This window comes from Hypomesus nipponensis, chromosome 7 (assembly GCF_054491055.1).
Source record: "Hypomesus nipponensis isolate SF chromosome 7, ASM5449105v1, whole genome shotgun sequence".
Classification (NCBI taxonomy): domain Eukaryota; kingdom Metazoa; phylum Chordata; class Actinopteri; order Osmeriformes; family Osmeridae; genus Hypomesus; species Hypomesus nipponensis.
The window spans coordinates 1659420-1675683 of NC_140367.1; the positions used below are offsets into that span (position 1 = coordinate 1659420).

Below are 16264 nucleotides of genomic sequence, written 5' to 3' on the forward strand. Positions count from 1 at the left end.
GCAAGCAAAGAAATACTATTTACATATACGCACACAAACTCATGGACAAAGGACAGACAAATAATATGGTTGGAAGAACATTATCCCTGAAAACCGTCTCTATCTGAATATCCTCTCTTTCTCTCTCAGTGAGACACGACGCTCCAGAGAGCCATCGACGCACGCAGTCTGCTCTGACACGGTAATAAGTGTTGTGACATCGAGCGGTTCATCCGACGGAACCACAGGTTTGTCTAGACCGCACACACCTCAGGTGACGCGGCCAGCCTCGGCTAGCCTCTCTATGCTTGGGTCTGTGTGAACACAAGTGTAAAGAGAGGATTTGGGACATCAGTTGAGATGTTTGAATCAGAGTCTCATGTTGTGTCTGAGGTCCTGAGGCTTGGGCAGTTGTCTACAGAACGACAGAACGACAGATCTGGAGGAGCAGAGGTTGGACGAGGAAGAGCTTAACATACACACACGGGTTAGACTGCACCTGGTGAAAGCTCACTTTCAGTCTGTGTGCAGGAAGATCATGTAGCGGTTTTATAAGCATTCAGTCAGAAAAAGGGGGAGGGAGGGGGGTGAAGGGAGGGAGGGAGGGGGGTGGGTGGAGGGAGGGAGGGGGGTGGAGGGAGGGAGGGGGGTGGGTGGAGGGAGGGAGGGGGGTGGAGGGAGGGAGGGAGGGGGGGTGGAGGGAGGGGGGTGGGTGGGTGGGTGGAGGGATGGAGGGGGGTGGAGGGAGGGAGGGGGGGTGGAGGGAGGGGGGGTGGAGGGGGGGGTTAGGGTGGAGGAATGTAGACAAGTGATTATTGAAAGTGACGGGATCAAGGAGACAGAGACGGAGGAGATGAAGGATGAAGGGACAGGAAAGACAGAGAGGATAAAGGGACCAGACACACACACACACGCACGCACGCATATACACACAGACACACACACATGCATGCATATACACAAAGACACTCACATACACACCATTGATGGACGGATTGCAGTCCTGCACACGGACACCCCCCCCCCCCCCACAGTAGTCTGCTCTCTCTCCTTGCCCCCCCCCCCCCCCCACAGTAGTCTGCTCTCTCTCCTTGCCCCCCCCCCCACAGTAGTCTGCTCTCTCTCCTTGCCCCCCCCACAGTAGTCTGCTCTCTCTCCTTGCCCCCCCCACAGTAGTCTGCTCTCTCTCCTTGCCCCCCCCCCCCCCACAGTAGTCTGCTCTCTCTCCTTGCCCCCCCCCCCCCACAGTAGTCTGCTCTCTCTCCTTGCCCCCCCCCCCCCCCCACAGTAGTCTGCTCTCTCTCCTTGCCCCCCCCCCCACAGTAGTCTGCTCTCTCTTCTTGCCCCCCCCCCCCCCACAGTAGTCTGCTCTCTCTCCTTGCCCCCCCCCCCCCCACAGTAGTCTGCTCTCTCTCCTTGCCCCCCCCCCACAGTAGTCTGCTCTCTCTCCTTGCCCCCCCCACAGTAGTCTGCTCTCTCTCCTTGCCCCCCCCACACAGTAGTCTGCTCTCTCTCCTTGCCCCCCCCACAGTAGTCTGCTCTCTCTCCTTGCCCCCCCCCCCCCCCACAGTAGTCTGCTCTCTCTCCCTGGTCCGTCTGTCCTGCCCACCTCTACATCACACTGTGACAGCCTTACACAGCACCCTGGGCCCTTCGTCAACCTGAATCCACCGTGGCCCTGAATGGCCCTAGGTCACCTGACACAGACAGAGAGAGAGATTCGCTGTTCCAAGCCTCCCTCTGCTTGAATCAATACGGCTCATGAAATACCTTTCATTTAATACGCGACATAGCCATCTATCTCAGGGCGACTGTCAGGGAAAGCTGGCCTGGGGTGAGATCACTGCCAGTAAATCTGTAGACTGATACACAGTGCTTACAGACAACTGATATATATGCTACGCTGGGGCGAAGAATGATATGCTTCACTGGTACGGTAGATTGTGTTCTGAGGGTATGATGTGTCTTGAATTAGGGGACATTATCTTATACCGTGTCTATCATATGTTCTATCATTTTTTTGTTTGATGTTTTCACATCAATTATACCTTAATTTCTTTCACTTATAATTATATTCAGTCCATGCAACATTTCATAGGACATACTATGTAGACTGTGTCTCTCTGTGACGGAACTAACGTACCTTCTAGAATCTTCCCAGATTGTTCTGCTGCTCCACCAGGAAGGACCTTGGCAACGTAGGCTCCGATGTCTCCGTTGCTGCCAGCAACCTCTTTCCCTCCCACCACACGGATGCCTAAGCCATTTCCTGAATGAGAAGAGAATCCAGTACTCACACCAGTGATAAAATGTCGAAACATACTGACACACACACACACACACACACTCACACACACTCTCACGAGTGTTTTGTACCAAAACACACATGGTCAAACACTCTGTTCTCTGACGGAGCTGTTTACTGTTCTTCAGGGGCCACAGCAACACTTCTCTGTCAGACGCGTTGACGCGATCGGGAGTGTGACAAATCACAAAGACAAACGATTCATTCTCAAAGAGACTCATAAGCTGGCTCCTCCTTTGTGAGACGCTCGTTAATTGCATCAAGTAATTTTCCCTGTGAAGGTTACGCCATTTTGAGCGTGGATGACTGATGAGAGTGGAAAGGCGCCAACACGACAGAGGTGGTGAGATGTGAGGGAGCAGTGGGGGTTCTGACTCAACGTGACGATTAAGGTTTTATAACCCTAACCCAGGATTATCTGCCCTGTTTAGGATTTTCTAAATGCAATGGGTTTATTGTTAGGTTTAGTGTTGTGCTTTTTTTTTTTCAGTAACTGTAGATTTATCTGATACGATGTCCAGCTTATTGTATTTATAGCCTCACTGTCAATGGGCACTTTATATGATGACTTTTACTTAACAATATATTCTAACATAAAAAATAAGTTACATAGACTCCTATGTACATCGTGCATCGTCATTTTGGAAAGATAACCCAAACTTCGTTCTTTTTTTGTGTGCGAGAACAAATGTAATTGCCAGCTAGCGGAAACTGTTTACCTGACTTATGCAATTTGCGGAAGTGATGCGCGCACAATGGTGAATTGAAGTGGGCGTATGCGGGACAAGAAACTAGGAACTGGTTCATCTAGTGAACAGAATTATTTAAATACATGACTGTAAAGAGTCTGTTTTTCTTTAGGTAAGATTCTGCTGTTTTGACTCTGTAAAACAGGCCCTACAGTTAGATATTACATGGGTTACCTGGGAAAGTACGATCCCGTTCTAATTACCTGATACACTGCGATCCTTGGGATTTCTCTGCAGTTTAACCCTGGTGTGAGGAAAGGGGTAGTACAGATCCTTTCCCTGAGAGACGGAACAGACAGGTTAAAGACCTCAACAGGTGCGCAAGTTTCAAAATGATTTTTTAACAGCCGCATCTTCAGTTAAAAACAATGTCCCACCCCCATTTGAGAACCATCCTACACCCCTGGCACACTGGTAACCACAGTGATGTATGTACGATCTGTGGATCAAGTGTTTTCCTTGTTTCCGTGTCTGAAGGGTGCGTGTAGTTTCACCTGTCTCCTCTCATGGCCATTCTCAGGTCGCCCGTCTCTCGTCTGATCGAACCAGTCAGTCTCCTCCCGGCGCAGGTGGTAGGCTTCACAAACACACAGGTGAGGAGGGAACGGATAAATCAAGTCATTTCACCCCATCTTACCTATCCACGAGGAGACACTCTGATTGGTGGATGCATGAGCGTGAGACTGACTTCCATTTTGTTTAGTATTTAACATCTTGCAACCTGCGTGAAGTCTACTTTCAAAAGATAACACGTTGACACATATAGGACAGAGTCTGGAATGCGGAATGAATAATACAAAAATTTAAAGGGCAATGAGGCCCCCAAGGTAGATATGTTTGTGAGTAGATATGTTTGGACACTGCTAACATTTAATTTCTCTCAACCCAAAGAGAATATGAATGACAGGCTGCTAAATGCTAAATAAACTCATTTTTAAGCTTCAGGGACAGGGACAAAAGTCATTTCAAATGGGCAATTGACGTTAATGGATCGACTATTGTACATGAAAATACATACAACTACATTAATGCATATTTATGAAATTGTTCAATCTGTAGTTTTTGTCAGTAAACATTTTTTTTTAACAACTCATATTAGTTTGGAAGCAGCAGTTGCACGTGTCACTCTCAGCATATAGCCACCCCAATGTGTCATTATGCAAATAGCATTTTGTTTTTAAATGTGTTGATGGGCAAGTGGCAGGCGTGGAGAATTGAACTAATACTCTACCGTTAGCTATATTCTCATGTGAGTCTCGTGGATCCTCTCTGTTCAAAGCCATCATGGAGTCACTGAGGGCTGTAACCAAGGAAACCTGATTTACACTGCGTCATGATGCCAACCAGGACATTGCATGAGTTTGATTTTAGTTGAATGACAGTTGGAAATGTGGGCAAGGAGGTTACATATGAGCTGATGGTTTTGCTGTTTTTAAAATGTAGAAGCATTGAAAATCATTCAACTGGTTAGTTGGTGGAGAAGAATGCTAAAAACAGACTGTAAACACACTAAGTCAACTTGTAATCATTGTTCATTTGTTTACTTCCTGTACTTTAACCAACAAAAAAACGAAACCTCATCATTTCAAAGACAACCATGCATATTCAAAGACGGGCATGCAAATTATTGTTTTGTATTTATTACACAGCACAACATGCATTTACATAACATGCACTGTCAAACATTTAACAATGTTAATGCCAGAAAGATCTTTCCACTGTTATATGTAAGACTAAAAAGTACAGTTTCAGAACTAGATCTGCCGTAATCAACATGACAGTAGTTCAAGTTAATAATTTATTCGTAGGTGAATTGTCGACTGAGATAAACATTGTATGATATATAAATATATAGATTTGTCTGAGTTTGTCCAGGTAAAATATTGCTAAGTAAGTATTACATAGACAATGATACAGTATCATTTTCATAAAATTTAGCTTGTCAGGGAGGCACTTTTAAAAATATATCATTCATGATACAGCAAGAAGCATTTTCCTTGCATGGTTTAGACCTGAGCTTTCAGGAGGGATTACCCACTTGTTGTGGCTCAACACACAAAGGAGCTTGTGCGCTTATTAAGAAGGATTTGAAAAAAAATATGGAAATCCTTTAAGACGTGAAGAATAAAACCTTCATTTCAAGTATGCCAGTTATGAAATACTGTTCATTTGAGATGACGGTATGTCAGAAATGGAAAGCCGATTGTGAACAGACACTACTAGATGTTATACACAATAACCACAGTAATATGTGCATTCATATACAAAAATACTGAAACTATCTGAATGTCATGCTAGGACAGCGATACACAGACATGCATGCAGGGCAACAATATTTAAATTAAACTAAATAACAAACACAAAAAGTAAATGCCAAAAAGAAAGACAACGTGCATTGAGAGTAAAGAACAAACAAACAAAACTGAGATGAAAGACAACAAACGAAAACACAAAGTCGAAAGTGAAGAAAGCCAGTGTCTGACGCATGCAAGCAGTCCCACACAGGAAACAGGAAGCAGGAAACAGGAAGAGCCCAACAGCGTGACAAGGCGGTTTTTTTACCTTCGCTGTCCGACATGGTGCCCTGAAGGTCGTCCATCATCACGTAGCCCCTCCCCCTTGTCGGCTCCTCTCTCAGGTGCTGCTGTTGCTGGGTCTCCTGCAGGGAGAGGCAGGAGCCAAACTGATCCCTCGAGTCAGCTGAGATGGGTGGCAGAGGTCCTGCTGATGCCCGGGCCATGCCCATGGGTTGCCCCACAGGACTCAGAGGGCTCTCCTCCTCTGAGTTCTGGGCCACGATGGGAATGCGGCCCCGACTTCCTTGCACTATGGGCAGACTGGTCGGCTTGGTGCGACCGGAGGGTGCTTGGTAGCTGGAACCCTCCAGCGACACCTCCCCGTCCCCCTTGAGTCTGAGGGAAGAGCTGGAAGGGTCTCTCTTGATTGACAGGTCCAGGCCGTACACGGAGGTCGGACGGGAGGACGGTCGTGAGCGGCTGCCGCTAGGATAGGCAGAGTCCAGGTTCATGCTCTGGCCCAGGTTGAGAGAGCCCGCCAGGTTGGTTCCCAAGGTGGACCCGAGATACTTCTGCTGTTCGGCGATGTTCTTGCGCAGGCCGAATGTGATCTCGTCTTGCATCAGGCGACTGGACCTGGGGGAACTGCCGCTGGAACCCAGGTAGCTGCTGTAGTCCGTCTCCAGGCCTCGACTGTCCTGAACGGCGGAGTACTTAGTGGATATCTTGGGCTCCATCTGGGGGGTTTTGTGTTTCTGGTAGAGCATCGAAGCGGGCAGCTGCTTGGCAGCTTGCTTCTCCAGGGTCAGCCGGCTGATGCTGTACTTTTCCGTCTTTGGGTAGTGTCTTTGGGAGTAGCTGGACACTCCAGAACTGGGGGTATAGTAGTGTTGAGGGAGCCCGGTCAGCTGTTCCAGGCTCTCCGTCCCCCCCCCGCTCCTCCTGAACTCCTGCTTCAGCTGCTGCTTCAGCAGCTTCAGCTCGTACGGCTCCTCCATGGCGTCTTCTTCGTCCGGCGTCTTCCCGTACGTGTGCAGCCTGGAAGTGGAGCCCAGGTAGTCCGTCGAGCCCAGATCGGCCGCGCTTCTCCGCAGAAGCCTCTCTGCCTTGGCTAGCTCCTTCTCGGCCAGGCTGTATGACGAGGAAGCCAGGCTGGTGGAGCTCTTGGCCAGCTCGGCGGCATCCTCCAGGAGGACGTAGCTCCTAGGTGTGTGATGGTCCATGTCGGTGTAAAAGGAATCAGAGACGTTGGACATTGGGCTGCCCGCCATGCTGCCCCCTTCCAGAGCCCGCAGGTCCAAGTGGTTGCCATACTTGTCATACCTCACTCCCAGGTAGGACGAGGACGTGGGGTCGGGCTGGCGGCTGATGACGTCGTACGCGGAGGCCATCTTGGTGGCGTCGAGCTCGGAGAGAAGGGCAGCTTGTCGTGCGGCCTTCTGCTGGAGCAGGAGCATCTGGTGGTAGCTCTGCTGCTGGGAGCTGGAGAGGGAGGGGACGGACGAGTAGAGGGACTGGGATTGGTAGGACTGGGGGGCCTGGTAGAGGGACTGCTGCTGATACATCGTCTGGCTCTGGGAGTACTGGTACTGGGAGTACTTGCTGTAGTCGTGTGTCGTCTGCGGTGGGACAAATTCTTCCAATTCAGACTGTGGTGCCGTCCTGGGACGCTCCAGCCCGTGACTTCCAACCTCCTCGACCCCGCTGACCCCTCGGCTTCCCCGCGTCTCCCGGATGTTGCTAACCTCGCTGTCCGACATGTAGTCGCGGTCTTCAGCCACGCTCTGCAGATAGGCCCTCTCCCTCTTCTCCCTTTCCTTCAGCAGGACGTCCTTCCTCCGGTTGATTCCCATTTCCAGGTACCTCAGCTTGGCGTCGATCTCCTTCTCTTCTTCGTCCAGCTCTGCCTGCTTGTGGCGAAGCTTGGAAGACTCACGCTCCACCAGGTCGAGCTCTCGATCGATGTCCTGGAGGATCTTGGCTCGCGCCATGTTGGAGTTGCGGCACATCCGCCGGCGTGCTGAGCCGGTGCTGTAGGCGGTCTGACTGGCAGACGTCGACTCGTCTTCGGAAGGTGGGTTTGGAAGGGTTCTCTTCACCTTCTTCTGAGTTCCTGTCGGCGTGCTGCCTGATGACCCTTTTCCCTGTGGAAAATAACAAATTATACAAGTTAGACAAATGAGAGAGTTGTATAAAATGGTACTTTTCCTTTATAAAAGTACTCTGCAATTAACCTCAGCTGGCCCTTTGACTGGAAATATACAAAATGAAGTAGAAAACACATGAGTGATTTGTACAAACCAAGGATTATGCTTAGCTGAAAATGGCCAGACTGGCCTCAAATTTATTTTACTAGTGCACAGAGCCCATGATGCAGGTGATTAAGATGTTGGAGGGACACACAAAGACAGATTATTGTAACTACAGACAGATAGTGCACAGTGCCCATGATACAGTAAGTGATACACACACACAGCTTCCTGGAATTCTAGCACAGCGCCCATGATGCAGTTGGTGAGTAAGATGTCGGTGACACACATATTTCTGGAATTACAGATAGAATAATATTATGAGTAATTATGAGGTTAGTGAGGAAAACCCTGTAGTTCATGGCCTAGCAGTTGTAGAATATGGTCATGCATGCTAATGACTAATAAAGAGTCAAGCTGCTACTAATAAGCATGTTAATAAGCAACTAGTAAAGGGTGAATATGTGTACCTTCAGATAAAGTGTTACTGTACATTCCTATGTGATGCACTTAAATTCTCAACTAAAATGTGCCTTCTTAGGGGAAGCCACAAAATATGTGATTTATTCAGATAAATCTCTATGGATGTGTGGTGGCTCAATATTTTCTTGCAAGCTAAGCTTTTTGCTCTCCAATTTTCATGCATATATGAGGTGCTTCTCAATGAACCGCTTAGACAGATAAGTGTTCTTACATCCTGAGAGGGGCAGAGGGAAAACTTTGTGCTACTGTAGTAAAAAAAAAATAGAATAGTAGTTCATTAATTCAATTAAGCTAATCCTACAGTGTCATGATGAGAAAAAAAAGATTTCTTTTAATTGATAGAGACACTACCCCAAACACTGGAGTGCCCATTCCGATATGTATTCCCACTATTATCGGAAAAAAAATAATTGACTTACAGAGTAACCTTCCCCAAACTGGTTAGATGATGCTCTCTCCTCTCCCGTGGGACTCATTGACAGGGATCGTTGCATGACCTTCGACGACCTCGGGCTAGCAGGAGAGACTTTGGTCGGTTCAATGCTTCCTCTTATCCTCTGGGGGCTGGTGTCACCTAGTGATTTCTCATAGGACACAAACTCCAGAGATTTGCTGGGGGATATGCAAGGAGATACGGGGGAGTAGAGAACTTTGGGAGATTTGGGAGGGGCTTGAAGGGTGATGGAGTCAGTTTTGAGGTGTGGGGACGTGCCTATCTCTAAGGGGGTGGGTCTTCTCTTGGGGGAAGTTCTCTCCGAGTCTGACAGCTCCATTCTCGTGTCCATTCTGACGTTGCCCTCTGTGTCCGTCTGTATGGAGATCTCAGCATGGGCCTGGATAGACATATCGGCCTGTCCCCCCCTCTCTCCCCGGGCCGTGCGAGGCCTGCTCCGTCTCCCTCTCGCCGGCACCTCCCACTCCTCCTGGTCCTCGTCGTCCGTCTGCACGCAGCTGTCCACGCTCTTCTTCGCCGTCCTCTTCTTCCTCCCCGCCGTGTACGCTTTCTCGACCGCCCCGTCTTCCTCGTCGGTCTGAACCCCGCTGTCCATTATCTTGCGGGACAGCTCCGTGCCGTCCGGCCCCAAGATGATGGCCTCTTGCTGGCCGTGACCCACGGCATCGGCCCCTGGGTACATCTTAATGAACCTCTGTTCCTCCAGCTGCTGCCGGAGTTGCTCCTGCAGCCTCTGGATCTGCTCCAGCTGCTGCTGCTGCTGGGCGTAGGTCTCCTTCTGCATCATCAGATGGGCCTGGCGTTCCTCTTCCTGCTGGCAGAGGATCTGCTGCTTCATCGACTGCAGCTCCTCCAGCTCCTTCTGCACCAGAATCTGCTCCTGCTCGCGGAAGCGCTGGATCTCCTGCCGCTCCCACTCCAGCTCCTCCGCCAGCCGCTGTTGCTTCATCTTCTCCACCTCCAGCATCTCCCGCTCCATCTGATACTGGCCGTCCCCGGGAACCATGGGGGAGGACAGGGCCTCTAGGGAGGCCGCGATGGCCTCCAAGGACGCCTCAGTGTAAGAGTCCAGAGCCAGAGAGGTTGCGGCGGTCGAGATGCCTAAACCAGCGGCGGAGACGCCGTGTTTGGAAATCTCCAGGTTGAGGGGAGCGTTGCTCTGCTCGTCTGCCGTCGTGATGGACAGGGTGGAGAGGAAGCTGTGGGATCTGGTGAGGGGTTGGTTCTGGAGGTCTGAGAGGGACGGCATGGTGTCGCTGGTGTGCATCCCTGACAGGGTGTTGTAGGTTGTGCTGAAGATGGAACCAGGTTGGGTGGTGATGGCATAGGTGGAGAGAATGGGTGCGGCCACTGAGTAAGAGTAAACCACACCATTAGACGACCTCAAGACACTGCTCGTTCCAAAGAGTGTCCCTGTGGAACCTGTTACTCTGGGTTGGGAGTAAGGAGGAATTGTCATCCCAGAGTATGCTCCTTTCTTGGAGTAGTCAACAGCTTCTCCTGTCGAAGGCAAACAAATACAATTGAATCCACAGACCTCATTACGTAAATGGTAAAATTGCTCACAAAAAGCCATGGTCCATCCAAATGAGGAAAGCAAAAAAAAAAAAAAAAAGAATAGATGAAAGTCCAGCCTTGCAAGATGAGAAGTGATGCCAAGCCAGAACGACATGGAAGCATGCAAGCTCGTAAATCTGTTTATGGAAACGTCATGGAAGAGCATGAGAAAAATGATGAAAATGAAATGTCCATGCAAACAACTTATATGAAAGAAAAAACAAACAAAAAAAGACAAAAAAATGCTCACAAAACGGACACACTCATTGGCCGTGAATAAGTGGAAGAAATTCAAAGTGATATTTTAAGGAAAGGTCTGTGATATCACTGCACTGACCTGCATCGGATATCTTTGCTGATGTCAGGTCAACAGCACCTTCAGTGGTGCCATTGAAATTATAACTGTTCTTGCTTTTGTAGACAAAAAGTCCGGCCTCGGCCAGGTTAGTGTCTGACATCGACGGTTTGATCCCGCCAAACCCTCTCATTCCATACGGCGTACGATCATACTGATAATGATCATCCCGGTATCCAAAACGGTCCTCGGGTAAAGGTGTGGTTGCCTGCTGCGTGGTGCAGCTCCCCGTAAAAGGGAGTGTATAGACGACATTACAGCAAACGGCTCTCCGTCCAGCCGTCAAGTCCACCGGCTTCCCATCATCCTCAGTGATCACAGCCGTAACGACATCCACAGTCGACGGGTCGATTGACACCACTGTGTTGAAAGGTTTTACCGTGCTGAGGTCCACTGCCCCTGCTACTGTGGCCGTGCCACTGGTTAGGCCATTGGCGACACATGCGGGAGTGGGAGTTGGGGCGATGGTGACCGGCGGTGGCTGGAAGGTTCCACCTCCCATGCTGGATCCAAGGGAGAGGTTTATGGGGATTTCTGCATTGGCGCTGGTGGAGGGTTGAGAATCTATGGGCCGGTAAACGATTTGAGAAACAGGCTCGAACGCTTTATTTTTTGTGAGCTGAAGGGGCATGCAGGAGGATGCTTCGGGGGTGTCTACATTCTCGTACCGTTGTATGGTTGCCGCGCACGTTACTATGGTGATGCTGTCTGTCACTATGGAAACAGTGGAGGACTCAGCGCTGAGGTTGACAACCGATGACTGCACTGCACTTGTGGGACGAACACCACCAATGTCTGGTACCAAGGAGTGACGTCTTATCTCGGGGCCGGCGGACAGATCTATGCCATTCATGGATGATTCAAGATCCTCCTTCATCGTGCGAAGGTCGACTACCTCTCCTGGCTGGTAGCTTTGTGCAGTGTGGGTTTGTTGAGGTTTGGGTTTCTCCAACGAAATGGGAACGCCGGTTGCTCTGGGGGCTGGCATGGGAGGTGTGGCTCTTTCATGCACCACAGATACAGTTGTTCTTTGGACTTCTGTCGTTACTACTTGAGAAAGGAGGTTGGGCATGACCAGAGGGGGCTGTGCTGAAGCCGATATGGCCTCAATCACGTGACAGGAGCTCGACACAACCTTCTCTGGTCCACATATCTCTTGGCTTTCTATGGACTCAGTGATTCGAGTGTATGCCAGGGGCACCCTGGTTGTTTGAGGGGGAGGTGGCTGTGGATACTGCTGTGATTGAGGTTGGGCTTGTCTTAAAGGAGATACTGGGCTTGGACTTGATGGGGCCTGGGTTGTGAAGCCCTCAACTGGAGAGCTGGGTTGGGATGGCAGAGTGATGACCACATACGTGTCATGGAGGTTGCTGGCGTATCTGGGGGAGGAGGGGGACTTTGGTGAGGTGTGACCTGGCCTTTCAGAAAAGGGGCTCAGATTCAAGGCCATGTCAGAAATGCCCGTGGGGAGCACAGTGGGTCTTGGTGGATATGTGACATGGGCCGGGGAAGTTGGCTGAGAACCTGTTGGTTTTGGTGCAACAGGCGGTTTAACGCCATCGCCTGGCCTGTGGCTATACCCCATACTAGCAGGGATGGAGGAAGGCTTTGGAGGAACTGGAGGAGGAACGTGGGGCTTGTATGTAGCTGCCACAGGCTGACTTGCTAACCCTGCTTGTCCTGTTGTCATGGCCACAGGGTCACACCTGACTGGGGTCGATGAAGCTTGAGGTGGAAGGGGAACCGGAGGTTTCCTTGGGTAAACGGTTGGTTTGGGTAGTGTCGGAGGTGGCAGTGGCGGAGGGATGGGGACGTCCGCTTTTTCCTGAGACATGCCCCTGCGGAGGACGGCTGGTTTTGGGGGGACAGGAGGGGCAGTGGACACGATGCTGGGCACAGTAGGGATGTACTGTGGCACGGTGGGTAAAGGTGACACACTGGAATCTACCGGGGCAGATGGTTTTGGGACCATGTTTGGAGTCACAGATTGGACACCGGAGAGGTCTATGGCTTCGGGTTGGCTAATCTCCACTCGCTGCTCCACCTCTGATGCCGCCACTATGGCATGCGGTTGGTTGGACGAAGTTGCTGGTGGGACCTCGCAGATAACCGCTGTGGGATCTTCTGTCACTGAAGGTGTCTGGTCAGCTTCAGCAACATCAGCTTTTGGCTCGTCCTGCATCTTGGCTGCACTGCATTCTTCGTCAGATCCTTCCTCTCCCGACGAACACTGCGTCACCCTGAGGTCTGGAATGGGCTGGAGAGCCCTTCTAGGTAGAGCTTTGTCAGCTTCAAGACTAGGAAGTGCAACCTCTGCTGGGGGGGCGTCAGTCTGCTGGGTTGGGCTGGTTCCAGGAGTCAGCACTTTCTTCATGAGCTCTTCATAAGCAGCTTCTGCATCTAACAAGGGTTTCCCATCCTTGCCTATGGAAACTTTAGCGCTGGCAGAGGTGCTACTGTCGGCCGGTTGTAATATGATTGTAGGTTTTGGCCTCTCCGACACAGGCTGTGTTTGTTGGAATTCTTGTTCCAACTGCATAAATTCTTTCCTCTTCTGCATCATGTCTTCGTAAACCTCATCTGGCGATCTGAGTTTTTTGGGCGAAGCTGGAACTGAGATCTTCTCAGGATCCTGCTGCTGAGTTTTTGATCCAGCAACAAGGGACTCGTAGGCGTAGTCTTCAATGAGCAAACCTCCGTAAAGGGACTCTTTCCCCGGTGGGATCTCAACCTTATCAGCTGTAGGGGACTTAGCCTTTAGCATGATCTCTTCATACGTCTCGTCGGCGGTTTTCAGTTGTTTTTTGTGAGTGGCGTCCTGTCTGTCTTTGTCGTCCGTTGGTGAGTACAGGGACATCGATGTGGGCAGCGTGTACACTTTCTGGACAGCTACAATCTTCTCCGCCTTTATTTCAAATCCTTCCGGCTCTGACTCGATGCTGGGGGAGAAATCCGAGCAGGAGGAACGTCTGATCTCCTCCATTTCGGCCTCTTGTCTCAACTCCTCTGTTGGAGAAGCATCCTCGATGGGGGAGAGGTTGCTCGGTGGCGTTTTAGGACGCTCTCGTTTCCTCTGCGCTCGTATTTCTTCTTTGTCCTTCTTGGATTTCTTCCCCGAGCCTTTCTGCTTCTCCTGCTCCCTGAGTAGCTCCTCCTCCTCGCGAAGCTCTTCTTCCTCTGAGGAATCCTCGATGGTGGGCAGGACCTGGCCAGGCTGTCTGTGTTTGGCTTTCCTGTGCTGTTTTCCCTCGCCGGAGCGTATGGGGCTGCTGTCGCTGTCCTCATCCAGAGAGGACAGCGACGTTGGGGACGTCCCCGGAGTGAAGCTGGAGGCATGGAGGCTGGAGGAACCTTCACCTCTGGATCGGTCATCTGGCGAATCCGTCAAGTTCTCCATTTCCAGTTCGCCGTCATCTCTTGGTATTCCAGGCACACTTACCGGATAAGTGGTTGTGTTGAGCTCGATGGTTCTGAATTTACGTACGCCCATGCCACCTTCCTGCTCCTCTGTCTGAGGTTGGTCAACTTTGGATTCAGTTCCCTCCTCTTTCCCAGTGTCCCCAGGGGCGTCTAGCGAGGTGCTGATTTTCTTCATGTCGTCGTCATCAGGGCTGATGGTACTGTTTTTGACGAGGCGCCGGGCTTTTCCTGACACACTCCTCTCCTTCACGTCTCCCCTCTGGTCTTCGTTACGTTTCCTTTCCTGATCTCGGATCTTTCGCCGGATCAGGTTTTCTTCGTCGGATGGAGAGGCGTCTTCATTCTCGCTCATCTCCATGATCTGTTTCCGAATGAAGTCTTCCTCGTCCCCGGACATGGGGCTGTCTTTACCCACACTCTCGCTGCTGTCCTCCAGTGAGTCGCCTCTGAGGTCCGTCGGCACGAGCAGTCTTTTCTTAGGGGCGTCTGCTTCTTTTTTCTCAGAGAGCTCCCTGTCATCTTCGGAGCTGGGGGACTCTGACGAGATCGGCAGCACTTCCAGTTTGCGTCTGCCCTTGAGTGAATCTGTGAGTTTTTCGGAGTCGTCCTTTGGTTGCGTCGGTTCCTTAGTCTGGGCCTCCAGTATGGGGAGAACAGAGCTCTCCAGTTTAGCCAGATCTGATGGGCTTGTGGGGCTGCTCTCCTTTGTGGCGAGGTCTTTGTCTCCAGGCTCTTTCTGCATCTCCATTGCCTTAGCCTTTGGAAAAGGGACGTAAGAGATCATTAGAAATATATTTTTAAACATACAATATAACAAGAACAATATGTGAGAAGTAAATATGAAATGTGATAATGAACATGCAGAGGGTAGACGGGAATCCAACTTCACAATGTATCTAAATCCAGTGTACAAACAGTGTAACAAATACATTTGTAAATGATCTAAACAGTCATGGAGACTAGAGACACCTTGAGGAATATTTTCTGATGTACTGTAGACACTGAACCGCTACTGTTTCTGCATTCTACTGTTACCTCTCCATCTGCATCCATTCCACTGCATACTCGTTGAACTTCAGGTTCTATTTTCTCCTCAAGTTTAGGAAATGACTGGTCACCCTTCCGGACTGTGTCCTGCTCACTATCTACGGGGGCTGGGAAGGTCAGCTCGACTACTGGGGTTGGGTCTGAAGGAACACTACTGGCTTCACATTCATCCTCTGATATTTTAGTTTCCTCCGATTTATTTTCATCCTTCAATTCTTTATCAACGCTGTCCTTTTCATTCATGTCAGTGTTTACATTATGTACAGAGACAGGCTCCTGTTTTCCCCCATTGGTGGGCTGTGATTCAACTTGTTTGTCTATGACTGACAGAGCACGCTCAGATACTGGAGGAGACTGCACTGAGTCACCCTCTCTAGATAACACCTCCTGTGCAACTTCTGATACTTTCTTATCAACGCCTGAAGAAGTTCTCTCTCTCAGCTACAGACATTTCCTGTTTATTTTTAGCAATGTCATCTGGCTTTGGTTCAAGTTCTGACTCTCTCTGCGTGGGTTTGTCTTCAGCAACTATCTCAGAGTTTTGGGGCTCACTGCTAGCAGCTAATACTGCAGACTCTACATCTTGTACTTTCTCTTCAAGTTTGACCTTTTCCTCATTAATTCCACAACCCAAAGGTTGAGAAGATTGAACAGATGCATTATCTGCCGCCGGCTCTAGTTCAACTTTTGTGTCGATGGATGTCTGGATTCCCTCTGTGTTAGCTCCACTTTCTGCATTTACCTCAGGTTTCAGTTGATCCTTCTCTATCTCAGGTGGTTGAACATCTTGGGCCAGAGGAGAGGCTAAGTCAAAATGTGTCCCTGACTCTACCTCCATTGGCTTAACATCAGGGACTATTTCTTCAGTAGCAGGAACTGTAGATACTGAATCCTCAGCTACAAATGGTTTGGACTCTTCCTTCTCTGCCTCTCTCTCAGGACTGCCTCTCTCTGAGTCATCAACAGGAGCCGCTGGAACCGACTCTGCCAGTTCGATTACAACAGGTTTTTCTTTCTCTACCTTCTCAGGAGGTTCACTGTCTACAGGAGTCGCAGAAGGCTTCTCCTCAATTTGCACCGATGAAGTTGGATCTACCTTACCGTCAGCTAGTTCCTTGTTAACTACAGGGGGACATGAACTGTTAGGCTC

General features: G+C 50.0%; 1 protein-coding gene across 2 annotated transcripts in view; it reads right to left on the reverse strand.

The window, feature by feature from the left end:
* Positions 1–16264, reverse strand: part of pcloa (piccolo presynaptic cytomatrix protein a) — a 49410-nt gene that overhangs the window by 14438 nt on the left and 18708 nt on the right. Inside the window, exons 6-13 of one of the 2 annotated variants that reach the window (XM_084701726.1) lie at positions 12707–14824; positions 10630–12673; positions 8701–10235; positions 5596–7693; positions 4265–4333; positions 3528–3610; positions 3237–3312; positions 2123–2248 (exon numbers count right to left, since the gene is read on the reverse strand). In XM_084701726.1, coding sequence (XP_084557852.1) covers positions 2123–2248; positions 3237–3312; positions 3528–3610; positions 4265–4333; positions 5596–7693; positions 8701–10235; positions 10630–12673; positions 12707–14824 — 8149 coding nt within the window. Of the gene's footprint in view, positions 1–2122; positions 2249–3236; positions 3313–3527; positions 3611–4264; positions 4334–5595; positions 7694–8700; positions 10236–10629; positions 14825–16264 lie in introns of both variants that reach the window. The other variant, XM_084701727.1, reaches the window with a different exon arrangement.